This window comes from Aegilops tauschii, chromosome 7 (assembly GCF_002575655.3).
Source record: "Aegilops tauschii subsp. strangulata cultivar AL8/78 chromosome 7, Aet v6.0, whole genome shotgun sequence".
Taxonomy (NCBI): domain Eukaryota; kingdom Viridiplantae; phylum Streptophyta; class Magnoliopsida; order Poales; family Poaceae; genus Aegilops; species Aegilops tauschii.
In genome coordinates this window covers 135,746,637-135,760,146 of record NC_053041.3, presented here as the reverse complement: position 1 = coordinate 135,760,146, position 13,510 = coordinate 135,746,637, and the positions used below count along the sequence as shown (strand labels likewise).

Genomic DNA, 13,510 nt, shown 5'->3' with positions numbered 1-13,510 from the left:
GTCACATGCCTCTTCCTCTGCTGCTAGACTAGGTGCCACTGTCGGAGGAGGAGAAAATCCTGGACGAAGAGCGGGTAGAGGAGGAGGCCTCTCTAGAGGAGCAGGAGTGGAATCAACATGATGCGCTGGAGGCCATGTTGGAAGATCCTGCCCTCCTCAGCGAGTTCCCAGATCTGGATCTGATGTCGAGCACGGCTACGTGCAGATACCATATGGGCAGGAGAGAGCTCACCCACGCAGCTCATATCAGCCACGATGTGCTCCCCATCGCCTCACTGTTAAGGAGGCATGGGATGAGCGACGCCATATATGCCTCAGCCGCCTGCCCTTGTGAAATCTTCAAAGAGACTGCCGTCGGGCAGACGTTAAAGGCGGAGAAGGACCGTGTTGTGTGGCTCCGTTAAGAGAAGAAACATGCAGATTTGACGACAGAGAGGGAGCGCGTCAGATGACGCACACATTCAAGATGGGCACCGTGACACTCACCGAGTCGAATCAAATCACTCCATATTAGGCCTCCCTGACCTTGACATCCGTGGGAAGGAATGAGATGAAAATGAGGTCGCAGGACCATTACACTACCACACGTAGATGACGAGTCGACTCATTAAATATTGCATGTGCTTTGTGCTTTGCATCATCATTTTCATGGTGGAAAACTAGTGCTTCTTTTCAAAACGTAAAAAGTCATCAGTTTAGTGAAAAAATGTCGTTAATAAACTTTTCTACATGTGTAACCACTTTGTAATGCAATATCATCTTAGATTAGTGTGTTTACCGCAGAGTTTTTCTTTCATATATGAGATATGATGACTGTCGATACGACAACCAGAGTTTTTTTTTCATTTCTTTATTCTTCTCCTTTTCTCTTCTTTCTCTCAACATTCAAATACTCATCAACATGAAGGGCTATGTGGTTACGACGACCAGAGTTATAAGGGCATGTACATTAGTTGAGACACCTTCTAAGAATGTGATTCCACGACGGCGATGTGGGCCGCGTCCGAGAAGGTGTTGTGTACATCTCTCAAAAGTAGACCAATGCGGGCCGGAGGCGTGTCGACATCACACTCATGCAAGTGCAAGCCCACTTTCCCCTCAAAAAAAAAGTGCGAGCCCACTTGGGTGTTCCGTCACTGGTAATCGATTGGGCCCAAATAGGCAAGCCCGCCCTCCTTTCCGTCCGGCGCCGCAAAGTATTTCACCCGCACGGGGCACACGGCCGTCCCGGTCTTGCTCATTTCGTTCCTCCGTCGCCCGCCACCGCCCACCTTCCCGCCCGCTCGCTCGCCTTCGCGCCGCCGACCACCGCCGTCGAGGTGAGATCCCTCCGTCGAGATCATCCTCTACCATCGCCCTACCCCCGTCGCTACCACATTTCCTGCTTAGTGACTTGCTCCGGGCTCCCGGTTCGCGCGTCGGTGCAGATGGGCTCCCTCGGCGACCACGTCCCCCCCTACGGCGTCTATCTCGACCCGGCGCGCGTCTTCTCGCTCGTCATCAACCGCCGGCCGCGGGACCTCTTCAACTACGTGCACTCCATCCCCGGAGCGCCCGCGGACCTGCGATGCCGCCTCGTCGGCTTCGCCGTGAGGGCTCTCGAGGCGCCGCGGCTGGGGTGAGCTTTTCGCTGCCCATCTCCCGCTTAATCGGCTCGCTTCTTGCAGCGGTTTATTTCGACCTTGCTCTGATTCTTGCTATGGTTCTTCCATTGGTTTCCCCGGGGGCTAATTGGTCCCGTTCTTGCTCAGATTCTTGCGGTTGTTCTTTCTCCCCCCTTCTCTGGTTGCGGTTCTTGCTCTGATTTCCGCACTGGTTCTTTCCCTTCCTCTGGGAACTAATTGGTTGCGTTCTTGCTCGGATTTTTGCGCTGGTTCTTTCGCTTCCTCTGGGTCCTAATTGGTCGCGTTCTTGGCTTCTTGCTCTGTTTTTTGCGATGGTTCTTTCACCTCTCACCCAGGGCTAATTTGGTGATCTTCTTGCACTGATTCTTGCAATGTGTTTATCTCCCTCCCTCCAGAAACTGGTGGCCCGACGAGAGCTCGTGGACCCTGTATTGGGCGATGTACGCGTGGGCTCACGCAGACGCAATGCTTAACAGGTTGGTCCTTCCGCAATCTGTTCGATGTTTTGTGCACAAGGAAATGGGCTCACAGTCTGATGCAGCTTAAGTAATTAGGCTTCCATGGTTAAGTTCTCAAGCACTTGGTTAATTCCTTCTGGTCTCATGTGCAGATTTGTTACTGGTGGAATGAACGGTTTGGTTTAGTATGATGGTGCACAGAATTGTTGCTATTGGAGTCATTACCTTTACATGCTTAAGCACTCAGTTAATTGTCTGCTGTACAGAATTTGCATGCTGTTGGAACAGATGGTTTGGTTTAGAGTTTTCGTATAGTGCGAAGAAGATCAATCTTAACTGGAATGAATCAGTCTGTTAAGTTTTATCCAATGCTGTTCTGGGCATAAAAGATTTGGTTCAGTCTTGTAAGAGAGCACCTTTTTATGTCTAACTCTTTTCCTGGAAATTCCTATGCTGGAAAAATGGCAAGGCGCGCATCACATTGTGAAATGATATTGGTCAAGTGGAAGAAAATGAAGTATCAAGCTCTGATCCTCACTGCTTAGATTTTCTAGAGGGTCAAAAGTTTTATTTTCAGAACTGTTGCTTATTTGGTGAAACCTTGGACAGAAGACCCAGTCCCAAGCTTTGTTGGCAGTTTAGCAGTGGGGAAGTGCGGCAATGGTTTGCTTGGTTGAAAGGATATGGACAGTACAGGATTAACAAAAAAATTGCTTTGAGAAAACACACCAAAAAAAAACGGTTGTAACAAGAGTTTGTTGGCCTGATATTTTCTGGTAGCAGTATTTATCTTCCTGGTTGGTGTTGTTTTTTCTAAACCAGCTTATATGCAGGATTACTTTTTTTCTCCTGAAGGAATTATAATAATGCCAACTTAATACCCATGGTGTTTCTGCCTTTCAGTTTAATAGAACCATATTCTATCTTAGGATTCAGTTTTTTTGTCTGTTACAGTTAGTATTTCAACCTGACAACAAGCATCATCAAGACGAAGGCTTGATAAATATTTGTTTCTATGTTGCCATTTGGTAGGAATTTAAGCAGTACTGTAGTTAATAATAGAAAAGCTGTAGGAAGCAGGAGGGAGCATGACTATCCCTGACCCATTCATCACTTGTATTTGACAAAAAAGCAGTTTGATCTAACTGAATATGGCATTATGTGAGCTCAGCCCTGCACATGAGCTATCTAATTTTTGCTGTTGTTTGCAGACTTTGTGCGCCTCAGATATCTGGTAATCCATCCAATTTCGATGCAGGTTTACAACTTCAACAGATCTTCTTTTTGGGCACTTTTTTGAATGATATGACTCATAGATGTAGTTGTTGGCCTGTTTTATTATCATTTTTCTCAAGATTACCATTATTCCACTATACTGTCTGTGCTGTAAATGCACGACTATCTGATAAAGATGATTGTCACAAGGATTAAAATTTTCTACTACCGTATTTACCCAAGATTTAGGCCTGCCTGTTGCCTGATGCGTACAATCTTTTGTGACAATATATTTCCAAGTAATTGTTTCTTTAACTCCTATCAAGTATTACCAAAAAAGGGTTTCTGAAATAAAAAGGAACATTTGCTAATAGAAACCAAAGTTAGCAACAGCATCGCTTGCATAATTCATCCAGTATTCTGCAGTCGATATACACGTACGATGAAACTGGCAGTATGCTCTAGCTAAGTTCTATGTTTTGGTTCTGTCTGAATAATGTCTTTCTACTTATCATCATATCATCTGTGTGCAGTGCCCAGAAATGCTGCAATGCTTAATCAATTGTATGCTTCTAGCTCAAGCACTCCTACTGCAACGCTTTCTCCACAACAGGAAGATGGTTAGTAAATGCTTTCTATTTGCTTACTCTAAAAATAACTTAAGGATGTCCTTATACTAATCATTATGTCTCATGTGTGTAGTGATCAATTTTCTGATCTCACGTGCCAGACCGCTTAATCGAACATCTGCTTTTCACTGGGCAACTCATACTTCAGATTTTGCTCAACGGGGGACTGATTCTACTCTTGGTTAGTACCGTTGTCCCTGCATAGGTCACTTATTTGTTTATTAGTTTGACTTGGGTACCACACCCAAGAAGTTTTTTTTTTTTGTCTTGATTGTATGTTGTGTTGGCTACTTGTTTATTCATAAAACATATACTGGACAGAGCACTAGTGCATTTATGATTGAAGTTTCAACTCTCTCAATGTAGCCTGGAATGTTTGTGATTGCCAAGATCAACTTCTTGCTATTCTTCTAGTATATCTTTTCCCTGAAGTAACAGAGGCTATAAGCCATTGGGCATGTATTCTTATAACACAATGATGTATATTTTTCCCTTAATACAATAATATAAGTACATACCTAGTTACCACCAAAATACGCTATTCAACTTCATTATTTTAAGATGTATGCTTATATTGCTCCAGTTCAGACAGGTTCAACCTGTACATATTTTGAGCTATGCTCAGAGAACACTACTTTACTTTCCAGTTGAATACGCGATCAAGCCATAGTAGCAGATGAGTCCTATGAGGCCAAACCACATGGCCCAGTGAACTTTTGTGGCAATCCATTTAGAAGTTTTTTTTTTTTAAAACAATCCATTTAGAAGTTAGAAATACAAAAGGAGATGGATAAAACTATTGCAAATTATTAAAAGGGATCCAACTCAAGTTTTCACAGTAAGGGAACACAGTGATAGTTTTTCTCTAGTTTGGTTAACAAATACGGAGTAGAACATATTTCCGTTCCAGATATGGACGAATATAAGATGCTACTGCAGATGTCCACCTCTGCTGCCTCTCTTCTCATTTCTATATTGCAGTGTACTTCCATGCAAATTATGGAAGTTTTATCATATCGAATAATATCTGAGCAACTGATTACGTTGTTTCTGTGATTTCTGTTGCAATACTCTAATTCATATTTCAAGAAAATGAAACCAATTGCATTGCAGCAGTATTTGTATTAGAAGGTATGCTTTATCTAACGCTTTGTGGGTCTTCCTTTGATATTTCTCCAGCACTGGCATTTGCGAACCTATCCCTGGGCCAACCGGGATCCCAGCAAATGGCTCCACAGGAGCTGATGCAGAACAACTATGGTACACCTGCAATGAGAGCACCATCTCTGCACCAACCTGGACCAGCGCAACTCACTCCACAGGGGCTGATGCAGAACAGAGAAGGTTAGATTTTTCTGAACGCTTGTCATTTCCAGCTTGGAAGGTAGACATGCATGAACCTCTGTGTCATATTTCAGTGCTGCCCGCAGTAGATATCAAAGGAAAGGGACCTGCATTAGGAGTAGGCCAGCAAGAACTGCGGGTCCATGTCGCTTGTTTGATGGCAGGTGACGGCACTACAGGTGCTGCAGGGTTGTTAATCAAGAGGGAAACGTGGCAGTTCATCTGCGCGTTATGTTTTCCGATGCGGAGCACGGAGGAGACGGTTCTTTTTGCAGCCGCTTGTTGTGAAGGGATCAAAGTTGCTCTGGCCTATCAACCTACTAGCATTGTGCTGGAGTCCCATCTATTCCGTCTGGTCGACCTGCTACTTGGCGGCGCTCATGCTCCCTGCCGAGATATGGAAGAGTTGACGACATTACTGCATCTCTCACGTTGCAGAGTGCAGCACATCACGGAAGATTCCAATGGTGCTGCTCGTCGACTGGCCATGCATTGTTTGCTGTCAGAGGAGGCCGAGATATACTTCAGTGCTCCTGATTGGCTTGTCCTTACTTAGCTGGTTGCCAAGATCAGTCATGTTAGTTACTCTGGTACAGAGAATGATTCGCAGACTACTGTATAGGAAGTTAGAAAGAGATGGTAAATGCTGTAGAGGGCAACTGCAGGCTTGATAGAGTTTAGATGCAGAGGTTTGCGAGCATTCAGCAAGTGTAGATGCAGCTGAATAGCATTCTTTCAGTGCCCGTCTGGGGAAAAACACAGGTAGCTGTGCCCGCAATGGTACGCTTTTGTTATGAATTGCATGGCTACTATCTTGTCGATGAACTGTGTAACTGCTAGTTCTGAGTGCTGTGGTGTAAACTTGTGTAAAAGTAGGGCCAGGCACTGATTCTAGTATGAAATAGAAAGGATTTCAGTTTCGGTTCTTAGGTAATCTTTTTTTTCTGCAGTTTATTCTGCATACTGCTTTTGCCGCATTTTTCCTGCTTGTTGCATGTTGTGGAAAATTGGCACCAGAAACCAGTGTTGGGGATCAGTTCATGCTACATTTGTTTGGATGTGGTGGTAGGATTTTGAAGGTCAAGGGCCTGTGCTGGACACTTTGTCAAGTTTTTTTTTGTTACATTGACTTCTTGCCCTTCTGCAGTTCAATATCCTTTATACTTTTTTAGATCATCAGGAAGGCTTCCGTTGACATGAAGACATCAGTGGCACAAGTTGAGGATTACAACTAAAAAGAGAAACAAACTAGAGTTTAAAGCAGAAAATTGAAAAGCTACTGTCCAGGGGCCTGGCCAAAGCACAGAGCCGACAAGCTCCATCCTTTACATACAGTTACAGCTATTTGTTATTCGTATGGAAGAATCTTAGACCCTGTTCAGAATCTCTCATCTCCGCTCGACTCCGCGGAGCTGTGGAGCTCTGTTTTAGCCGCTCCGTGAAAATGAGCTGCAACCCAGTCCGCTCCGGAGCACAATTGAGGAGCGGAGAGGAACCGAACGGGCTCTTAGTATGGAATAGTAGAGCTCGAATAGGCGAATTCAGCTTCTTGAATTTTTTTAGTCTTGTCAATTATTAGCAATAGTTTGGGATTGCTTGCTTGTTCTCTGAATTGATAGTTGCTACTACGGATGATGACGTTGATGGGGACTGGCCTGGCCGAGACAGCGGTCTGATGCGCGCATGGTGCTCTCAGGCATGCATTGCGCACTTTTGAGTTTTCCTCTGGAAATGTAAAGGTTGAATGGAAGTTTTGTGAACGTTTGGTGGTCGTTGAAAGACCAACCACTAGTGAATTCAGGTCTTTCCTTTGGTGGGAGGCTCAAGAAGAATAAGGCGAGCTTGGGTGGTGTTACCCGCATCTCACTAACAGAGTTTTCCTTTGAAAATGTAGAGGTTGAATGGAAGTTTGTGAAGGTTTGGTGGTCGCCTAAAGACCAAACACCGGTGGATTTAGGTCCTTCCTTTTGGTGGGAGGCTCAAGAAGAATAAGGTGAGCCTAGGTGGTGTCGGGGAGGTTGGCGCCCGCATCTCACTAACACGGATTAGCTTATAAGAGTGAACTTTGGGATATGTCTTGTCTTCGGCTTTATGGTTGATTCTTTCTCACTCCTTTTTTTTGTGTGTGCTTTGTGCTTGAAAGCTAACTTGTTGCTCTTTGGAGAACTTACTTCATCTGCACATTCCTAAATTTGCAAGAAAAGCTAAAAAAAATGTAATCGCCTATTCACCCATCTAGTGGACCTCTTTGATTCATTCAATAGGCCTTGTTGTATATTTATTTTTGTTCTTTCGCTGCTGGTACTTGTAGGTTATTCTATGTCATGAGATATGTTGATCTCTGGCCTTGGAATAACACAGAGAACTTGTGCAAAAAGGTTATCTCTGGTTACAACAACGAGAAAAGGTGGTTAAGGTTTCCTTATTTTTCGTCGGTGCCGCTGTCGGTCTGCCTCATCTTTGATGGCCTTAGGGCCATGGAGGCACGGTGGCCCCCATCCCATGCCGACCAAAGGGCTTCAGCTTCATTTTTAGTTACATTCTTCAGTTCGGTTAGGGTCATGCTCAAGGAAGCAAAGCGGTGGCGGCTCCCTGATGATGGGATAAGATCCTTCCTGCTCAGCCCCCGTCCTGGTGGTGCATCTAGTATTACCGAAAAAGGCTTTCGCCCCGCTTTATAAATAAAGCAAACCACCATAGCCAAACGGTACACAAGAGTTCACCCACACACCCACAAAGTCACACGAACATAGATTACAGATAGGTGCAGCTGAGGGCACAGCTCAACAAGCCTTAAAAAGAGAAACAAAAAAACGAAGGCGGGACAACCGCGACATCCAAGAAGGAGCTAATCCAGCTCGGGCGGCGGAGGAGGAAGCGGCGGCGCCAAGCAAAGAGCCATCGCGCGAAGGTCGGAGATGATGGTGGTGATGGCGTCCCGGTCCTGTTGACGGCTAAGCGGCCGCCAGAGCTGCAAGTAACCACACAATTTGAACACAACATCAGTAGCGCGGCGGAGAGGAACCCGCTGAATGACAAGCTTGTTACGCACAGTCCAGAGTGTCCATGCAAGCACCCCAATGAGCAGCCACCTAATGTGGCGGCCCGACATGGGGGAGGCCTAAATCTCGGCGAGGAGATCAGGGGAGTTGGTGTTACACCACACACCACCGATCGCCTCGTGGAGGCAGCCCCAGAGGAACTGGGCGGACACGCACGAGAAGAAGATGTGATTCGAGGTCTCTTCCGTCCCACATAGGGGGCAGATACCGTCACCCGGGCCATGGCGCTTAATCACCTCCACGCCAGAGGGAAGCCGGCCACGGATCCATTGCCACATGAAGATTCTGATCTTTAGTGGCAGGCGGATGGTCCAAATATACTCGAAAACAGGCGGGCAAGGGGAGGGGCAATGGCGCAGTATAGAGACTTCGTAGAGAAGCGGCCGGAGGGCTCGAGGCGCCAGGACAGACGGTCGAGGGGTTGAGCAAGGTCAGGCTCATGAAGAACCACGGCATCAAGGAGATCGTGCCAAGCTGCAACCTCCGGGGGCCCAAAGGGCCGCCGGAACGCGAGCCGCCCTAAGTCAATAAGGGCCGCCTCGACGGAAATCCTAGACTCAACGGCGATGGAGAAGAGGTCAGGAAACCTCGCTGCGAAGGGGAGGTCCCCAGCCCAGCGGTCAAGACAAAATAGCGTAGATGTCCCAGTTTCGATCGAGATGGATGTCCCAATGCGGAGGACCGGTAGAAGCTGAATGACAGACTGCCAGAACTGTGACCCTTTAGACCTAACGCAAAGGCGAGGGGCTGTCCGCGCAGGTATTTACGGCGCACGATCTGCAACCACAGGCCTCCATCGCCATTAGCAATGCGCCAGAGCCAACGAGTGAGAAGGGCCAAGTTCATGAGCTTGGAGGACATGATTCCAAGGCCACCTTGGTCGCGGGGCTTGCAGATTTTGGTCCAGCGGACCATATGGCACTTCTGCTTGTCGCCCTCACCAGCCCAATAGAACCGGGCCTGGATCGAACCGATCTCATGGTGAAGAGTCTCGGGGAGGCTATAGAAGCTCATGATGAACATGAGGAGAGTGGAGAGGGACGAGTTGATGAGGACCGTACGGGCTGCCTTAGAAAGCCATCGCCCCAGCCACGGCTCGATGCAGTGGTGGAGCTTGAGGACCGAGGGCCGCAGATCAGCCACGGTCAGACGGGAGTCACTAATGGGGACCCCTAGGTAGGTAGTAGGGAATGTCCCCAACTGACAGTTAAGTCGGTTAGCGATACTCTGGCTCTCAGAGGGCAAATATCCTAGAACCATCTGAAGGAAATATGCCCTAGAGGCAATAATAAAGTTATTATTTATTTCCTTATATCATGATAAATGTTTATTATTCATGCTAGAATTGTATTAACCAGAAACATGATACATGTGTGAATACATAGACAAACAGAGTGTCACTAGTATGCCTCTACTTGACTAGCTCGTTGATCAAAGATGGTTATGTTTCCTAGCCATAGACATGAGTTGTCATTTGATTAACGGGGTCACATCATTAGGAGAATGATGTGATTGACTTGACCCATTCCGTTAGCTTAGCACTCGATCGTTTAGTATGTTGCTATTGCTTTCTTCATGACTTATACATGTTCCTATGACTATGAGATTATGCAACTCCCGTTTACCGGAGGAACACTTTGTGTGCTACCAAACGTCACAACGTAACTCGGTGATTAGGTGTCTCCAAAGGTACTTGTTGGGTTGGCGTATTTCGAGATTAGGATTTGTCACTCCGATTGTCGGAGAGGTATCTCTGGGCCCTCTCGGTAATGCACATCACTTAAGCCTTGCAAGCATTGCAACTAATGAGTTAGTTGCGGGATGATGTATTACGGAACGAGTAAAGAGACTTGCCGATAACGAGATTGAACTAGGTATTGAGATACCGACGATCGAATCTCGGGCAAGTAACATACCGATGACAAAGGGAACAACGTATGTTGTTATGCGGTCTGACCGATAAAGATCTTCGTAGAATATGTGGGAGCCAATATGAGCATCCAGGTTCCGCTATTGGTTATTGACCGGAGACGTGTCTCGGTCATGTCTACATAGTTCTCGAACCCGCAGGGTCCGCACGCTTAAAGTTCGATGATGGTTATATTATGAGTTTATGTGTTTTGATGTACCGAAGGTAGTTCGGAGTCCCGGATGAGATCGGGGACATGACGAGGAGTCTCGAAATGGTCGAGACGTAAAGATCGATATATTGGACGACTATATTCGTGTTGGGGAACGTAGCAGAAATTTAAAATTTTCTACGTATCACCAAGATCAATCTATGGAGTCATCTAGCAACGAGAGAGAGGGGAGTGCATCTACATACCCTTGTAGATCGCGCGCGGAAGCGTTCAAGAGAACGGGGTTGATGGAGTCGTACTCGTCGTGATCCAAATCACCGATGATCCTAGCGCCGAACGGACGGCACCTCCGCGTTCAACACACGTACGGAGCGGGGACGTCTCCTCCTTCTTGATCCAGCAAAGGGGGAGGAGAAGTTGATGGAGATCCAGCAGCACGACGGCGTGGTGGTGGAAGTAGCGGGATCCCGGCAGGGCTTCGCCAAGCGCAAGCGGGGAGGAAGAGGTGTCACGGGAGGGAGGGAGGCGCCAGGGCTTGGGGTGCTGCTCCCATGCGCCTCCCCACTATATATAGGGGTGGAGGGGGCTGGTTTCTTGCCCTCCAAGTCCATTGGGGCGTTGGCAAAGGTGGGGGAAAGAAATCCCATCATTTCCCTTCCCCATCGATTGTTATCCCCCCTTTTTAGGGATCTTGATCTTATCCCTTCGGGATATGATCTTATTCCTTCTAAGGTGGGATCTTGGTGCGCCTTGACCAGGGGTGTGGGGCCTTGCCCCCACTACCCACGTTCATGTGGGTTCCCCCATGCAGGTGGGCCCCACTTCAGAACCTTCTAGAACCTTCCCGGTACAATACCGAAAAATCCCGAACATTTTCCGGTGGCCAAAATAGGACTTCCCATATATAAATCTTTACCTCCGGACCATTCTGGAACTCCTCGTGACGTCCGGGATCTCATCCGAGACTCCGAACAACTTTCGTTTAACCGCATACTAATATCTCTACAACTCTAGCGTCACCGAACCTTAAGTGTGTAGACCCTACGGGTTCGGGAGACATGCAGACATGACCGAGACGACTCTCCGGTCAATAACCAACAACGGGATCTGGATACCCATGTTGGCTCCCACATGTTCCACGACGATCTCATCGGATGAACCACGATGTCGAGGATTCAATCAATCCCGTATACAATTCCCTTTGTCAATCGGTACGTTACTTGCCCGAGATTCGATCGTCGGTATCCCAATACCTTGTCCAATCTCGTTACCGGCAAGTCACTTTACTCGTACCGTAACGCATGATCCCGTGGCTAACTCCTTAGTCACATTGAGCTCATTATGATGATGCATTACCGAGTGGGCCCAGAGATACCTCTCCGTCATACGGAGTGACAAATCCTAGTCTCGATTCGTGCCAACCCAACAGACACTTTCGGAGATACCTGTAGTGCACCTTTATAGCCACCCAGTTACGTTGTGACGTTTGGTACACCCAAAGCATTCCTACGGTATCCGGGAGTTGCACAATCTCATGGTCTAAGGAAATGATACTTGACATTAGAAAAGCTCTAGCAAACGAACTACACGATCTTGTGCTATGCTTAGGATTGGGTCTTGTCCATCACATCATTCTCCTAATGATGTGATCCCGTTATCAATGACATCCAATGTCCATGGTCAGGAAACCATAACCATCTATTGATCAACGAGCTAGTCAACTAGAGGCTTACTAGGGACATGTTGTGGTTTATGTATTCACACATGTATTACGGTTTCCAGTTAATACAATTATAGCATGAACAACAGACAATTATCATGAACAAGGAAATACAATAATAACCATTTTATTATTGCCTCTAGGGCATATTTCCAACAATTCGGACATCGGAAAGGTTCCGAGTGATTCGGGTATTTTTCGGAGTACCGGAGAGTTACGGGAATTCGCCGGGAGTATATGGGCCTTATTGGGCTTTACGGGAAAGAGAGAGGAGAGGCTGGGCACCCCCCCAAGGCCTAGTCCGAATTGGACTAGGGGGAGGGGCTGCGCCCCCTCCTTCCTTCTCTTCTCTCCCCTTTCCTTGACTCCTACTCCTACTACTTGGAGGGGGGGATCCTACTCCCGGTGGGAGTAGGACTCCTCCTGGCGCGCCTCCTCCTGGCCGGCCGCAACTCCCCCCCTTGTTCCTTTATATACGGGGGCAGAGGGGCACCCCAAAGACACAACAATTGATCGTTTGATCTTTAAGCCGTGTGCGGTGCCCCCCTCCACCATAGTCCACCTCGATAATACTGTAGCGGTGCTTAGGCGAAGCCCTGCGTCGGTAGAACATCATCATCGTCACCACGCCGTCGTGCTGACGAAACTCTCCCTCAACACTCGGCTGGATCGGAGTTCGAGGGACGTCATCGGGCTGAACGTGTGCTGAGCTCGGAGGTGCCGTGCGTTCGGTACTTGATCGGTCGGATCGTGAAGACGTACGACTACATCAACCGCGTTGTGCTAACGCTTCCGCTTTCGGTCTACGAGGGTACGTGGACAACACTCTCCCCTCTCGTTGCTATGCATCACCATGATCCTATGTGTGCCTAGGAAATTTTTTGAAATTACTACGTTCCCCAACACCATCACCTCGCTCTTATCGAAGTTTATTCTGAGGCCCGAAAGGTGTTGGAAGCATGGAAGTAGGAATTTCAGGTTCGAGATCTCTGGCGCCGAGCCTTGCACCATGATGATGGTGTCATCGGCGTATTGGAGGAGGGTACGCCGCCTCTGTCCACCAAGTGCGGGGTAATGTCTAGAATGTGGCCGGCGGCCGTGGCCTTATCCAGAATCGAGGCCAAGGCATCAACCACCATGTTGAACAGGAACAGGGAAAAGGGGTCCCCCTGTCTAACCCCAGAAAAGGTGGGGAAGTAGGGTCCGATTTCCCCATTAATGTTCACCGCGGTGCGACCCGACGAAACCATCTGCATGAACCGGGACACCCAGCGATCATCAAACCCTTTCCTCAGCAACACCTCCCGAAGGAAAGGCCAGCTAACCCTGTCATACGCCTTATGAAAGTCAATCTTCAGGAACACTGCTTTGAGGTT

At 47.6% G+C, this 13,510-nt stretch overlaps 1 protein-coding gene across 1 annotated transcript; it reads left to right on the top strand.

Moving 5' to 3' along the window:
- Window positions 1-1,200: 1,200 nt before the first annotated feature.
- On the top strand, window positions 1,201-6,205 carry LOC109783452 (uncharacterized). Its single transcript, XM_045230562.2, has 8 exons — window positions 1,201-1,319; window positions 1,428-1,618; window positions 2,021-2,101; window positions 2,236-3,341; window positions 3,832-3,918; window positions 4,001-4,108; window positions 5,107-5,271; window positions 5,346-6,205. The coding sequence occupies exons 2-4, from the start codon at window positions 1,428-1,430 to the stop codon at window positions 2,267-2,269; spliced, it is 306 nt and encodes a 101-aa protein (XP_045086497.2). The 5' UTR covers window positions 1,201-1,319; the 3' UTR covers window positions 2,270-3,341; window positions 3,832-3,918; window positions 4,001-4,108; window positions 5,107-5,271; window positions 5,346-6,205.
- The last annotated feature ends 7,305 nt before the right edge of the window (window positions 6,206-13,510 follow it).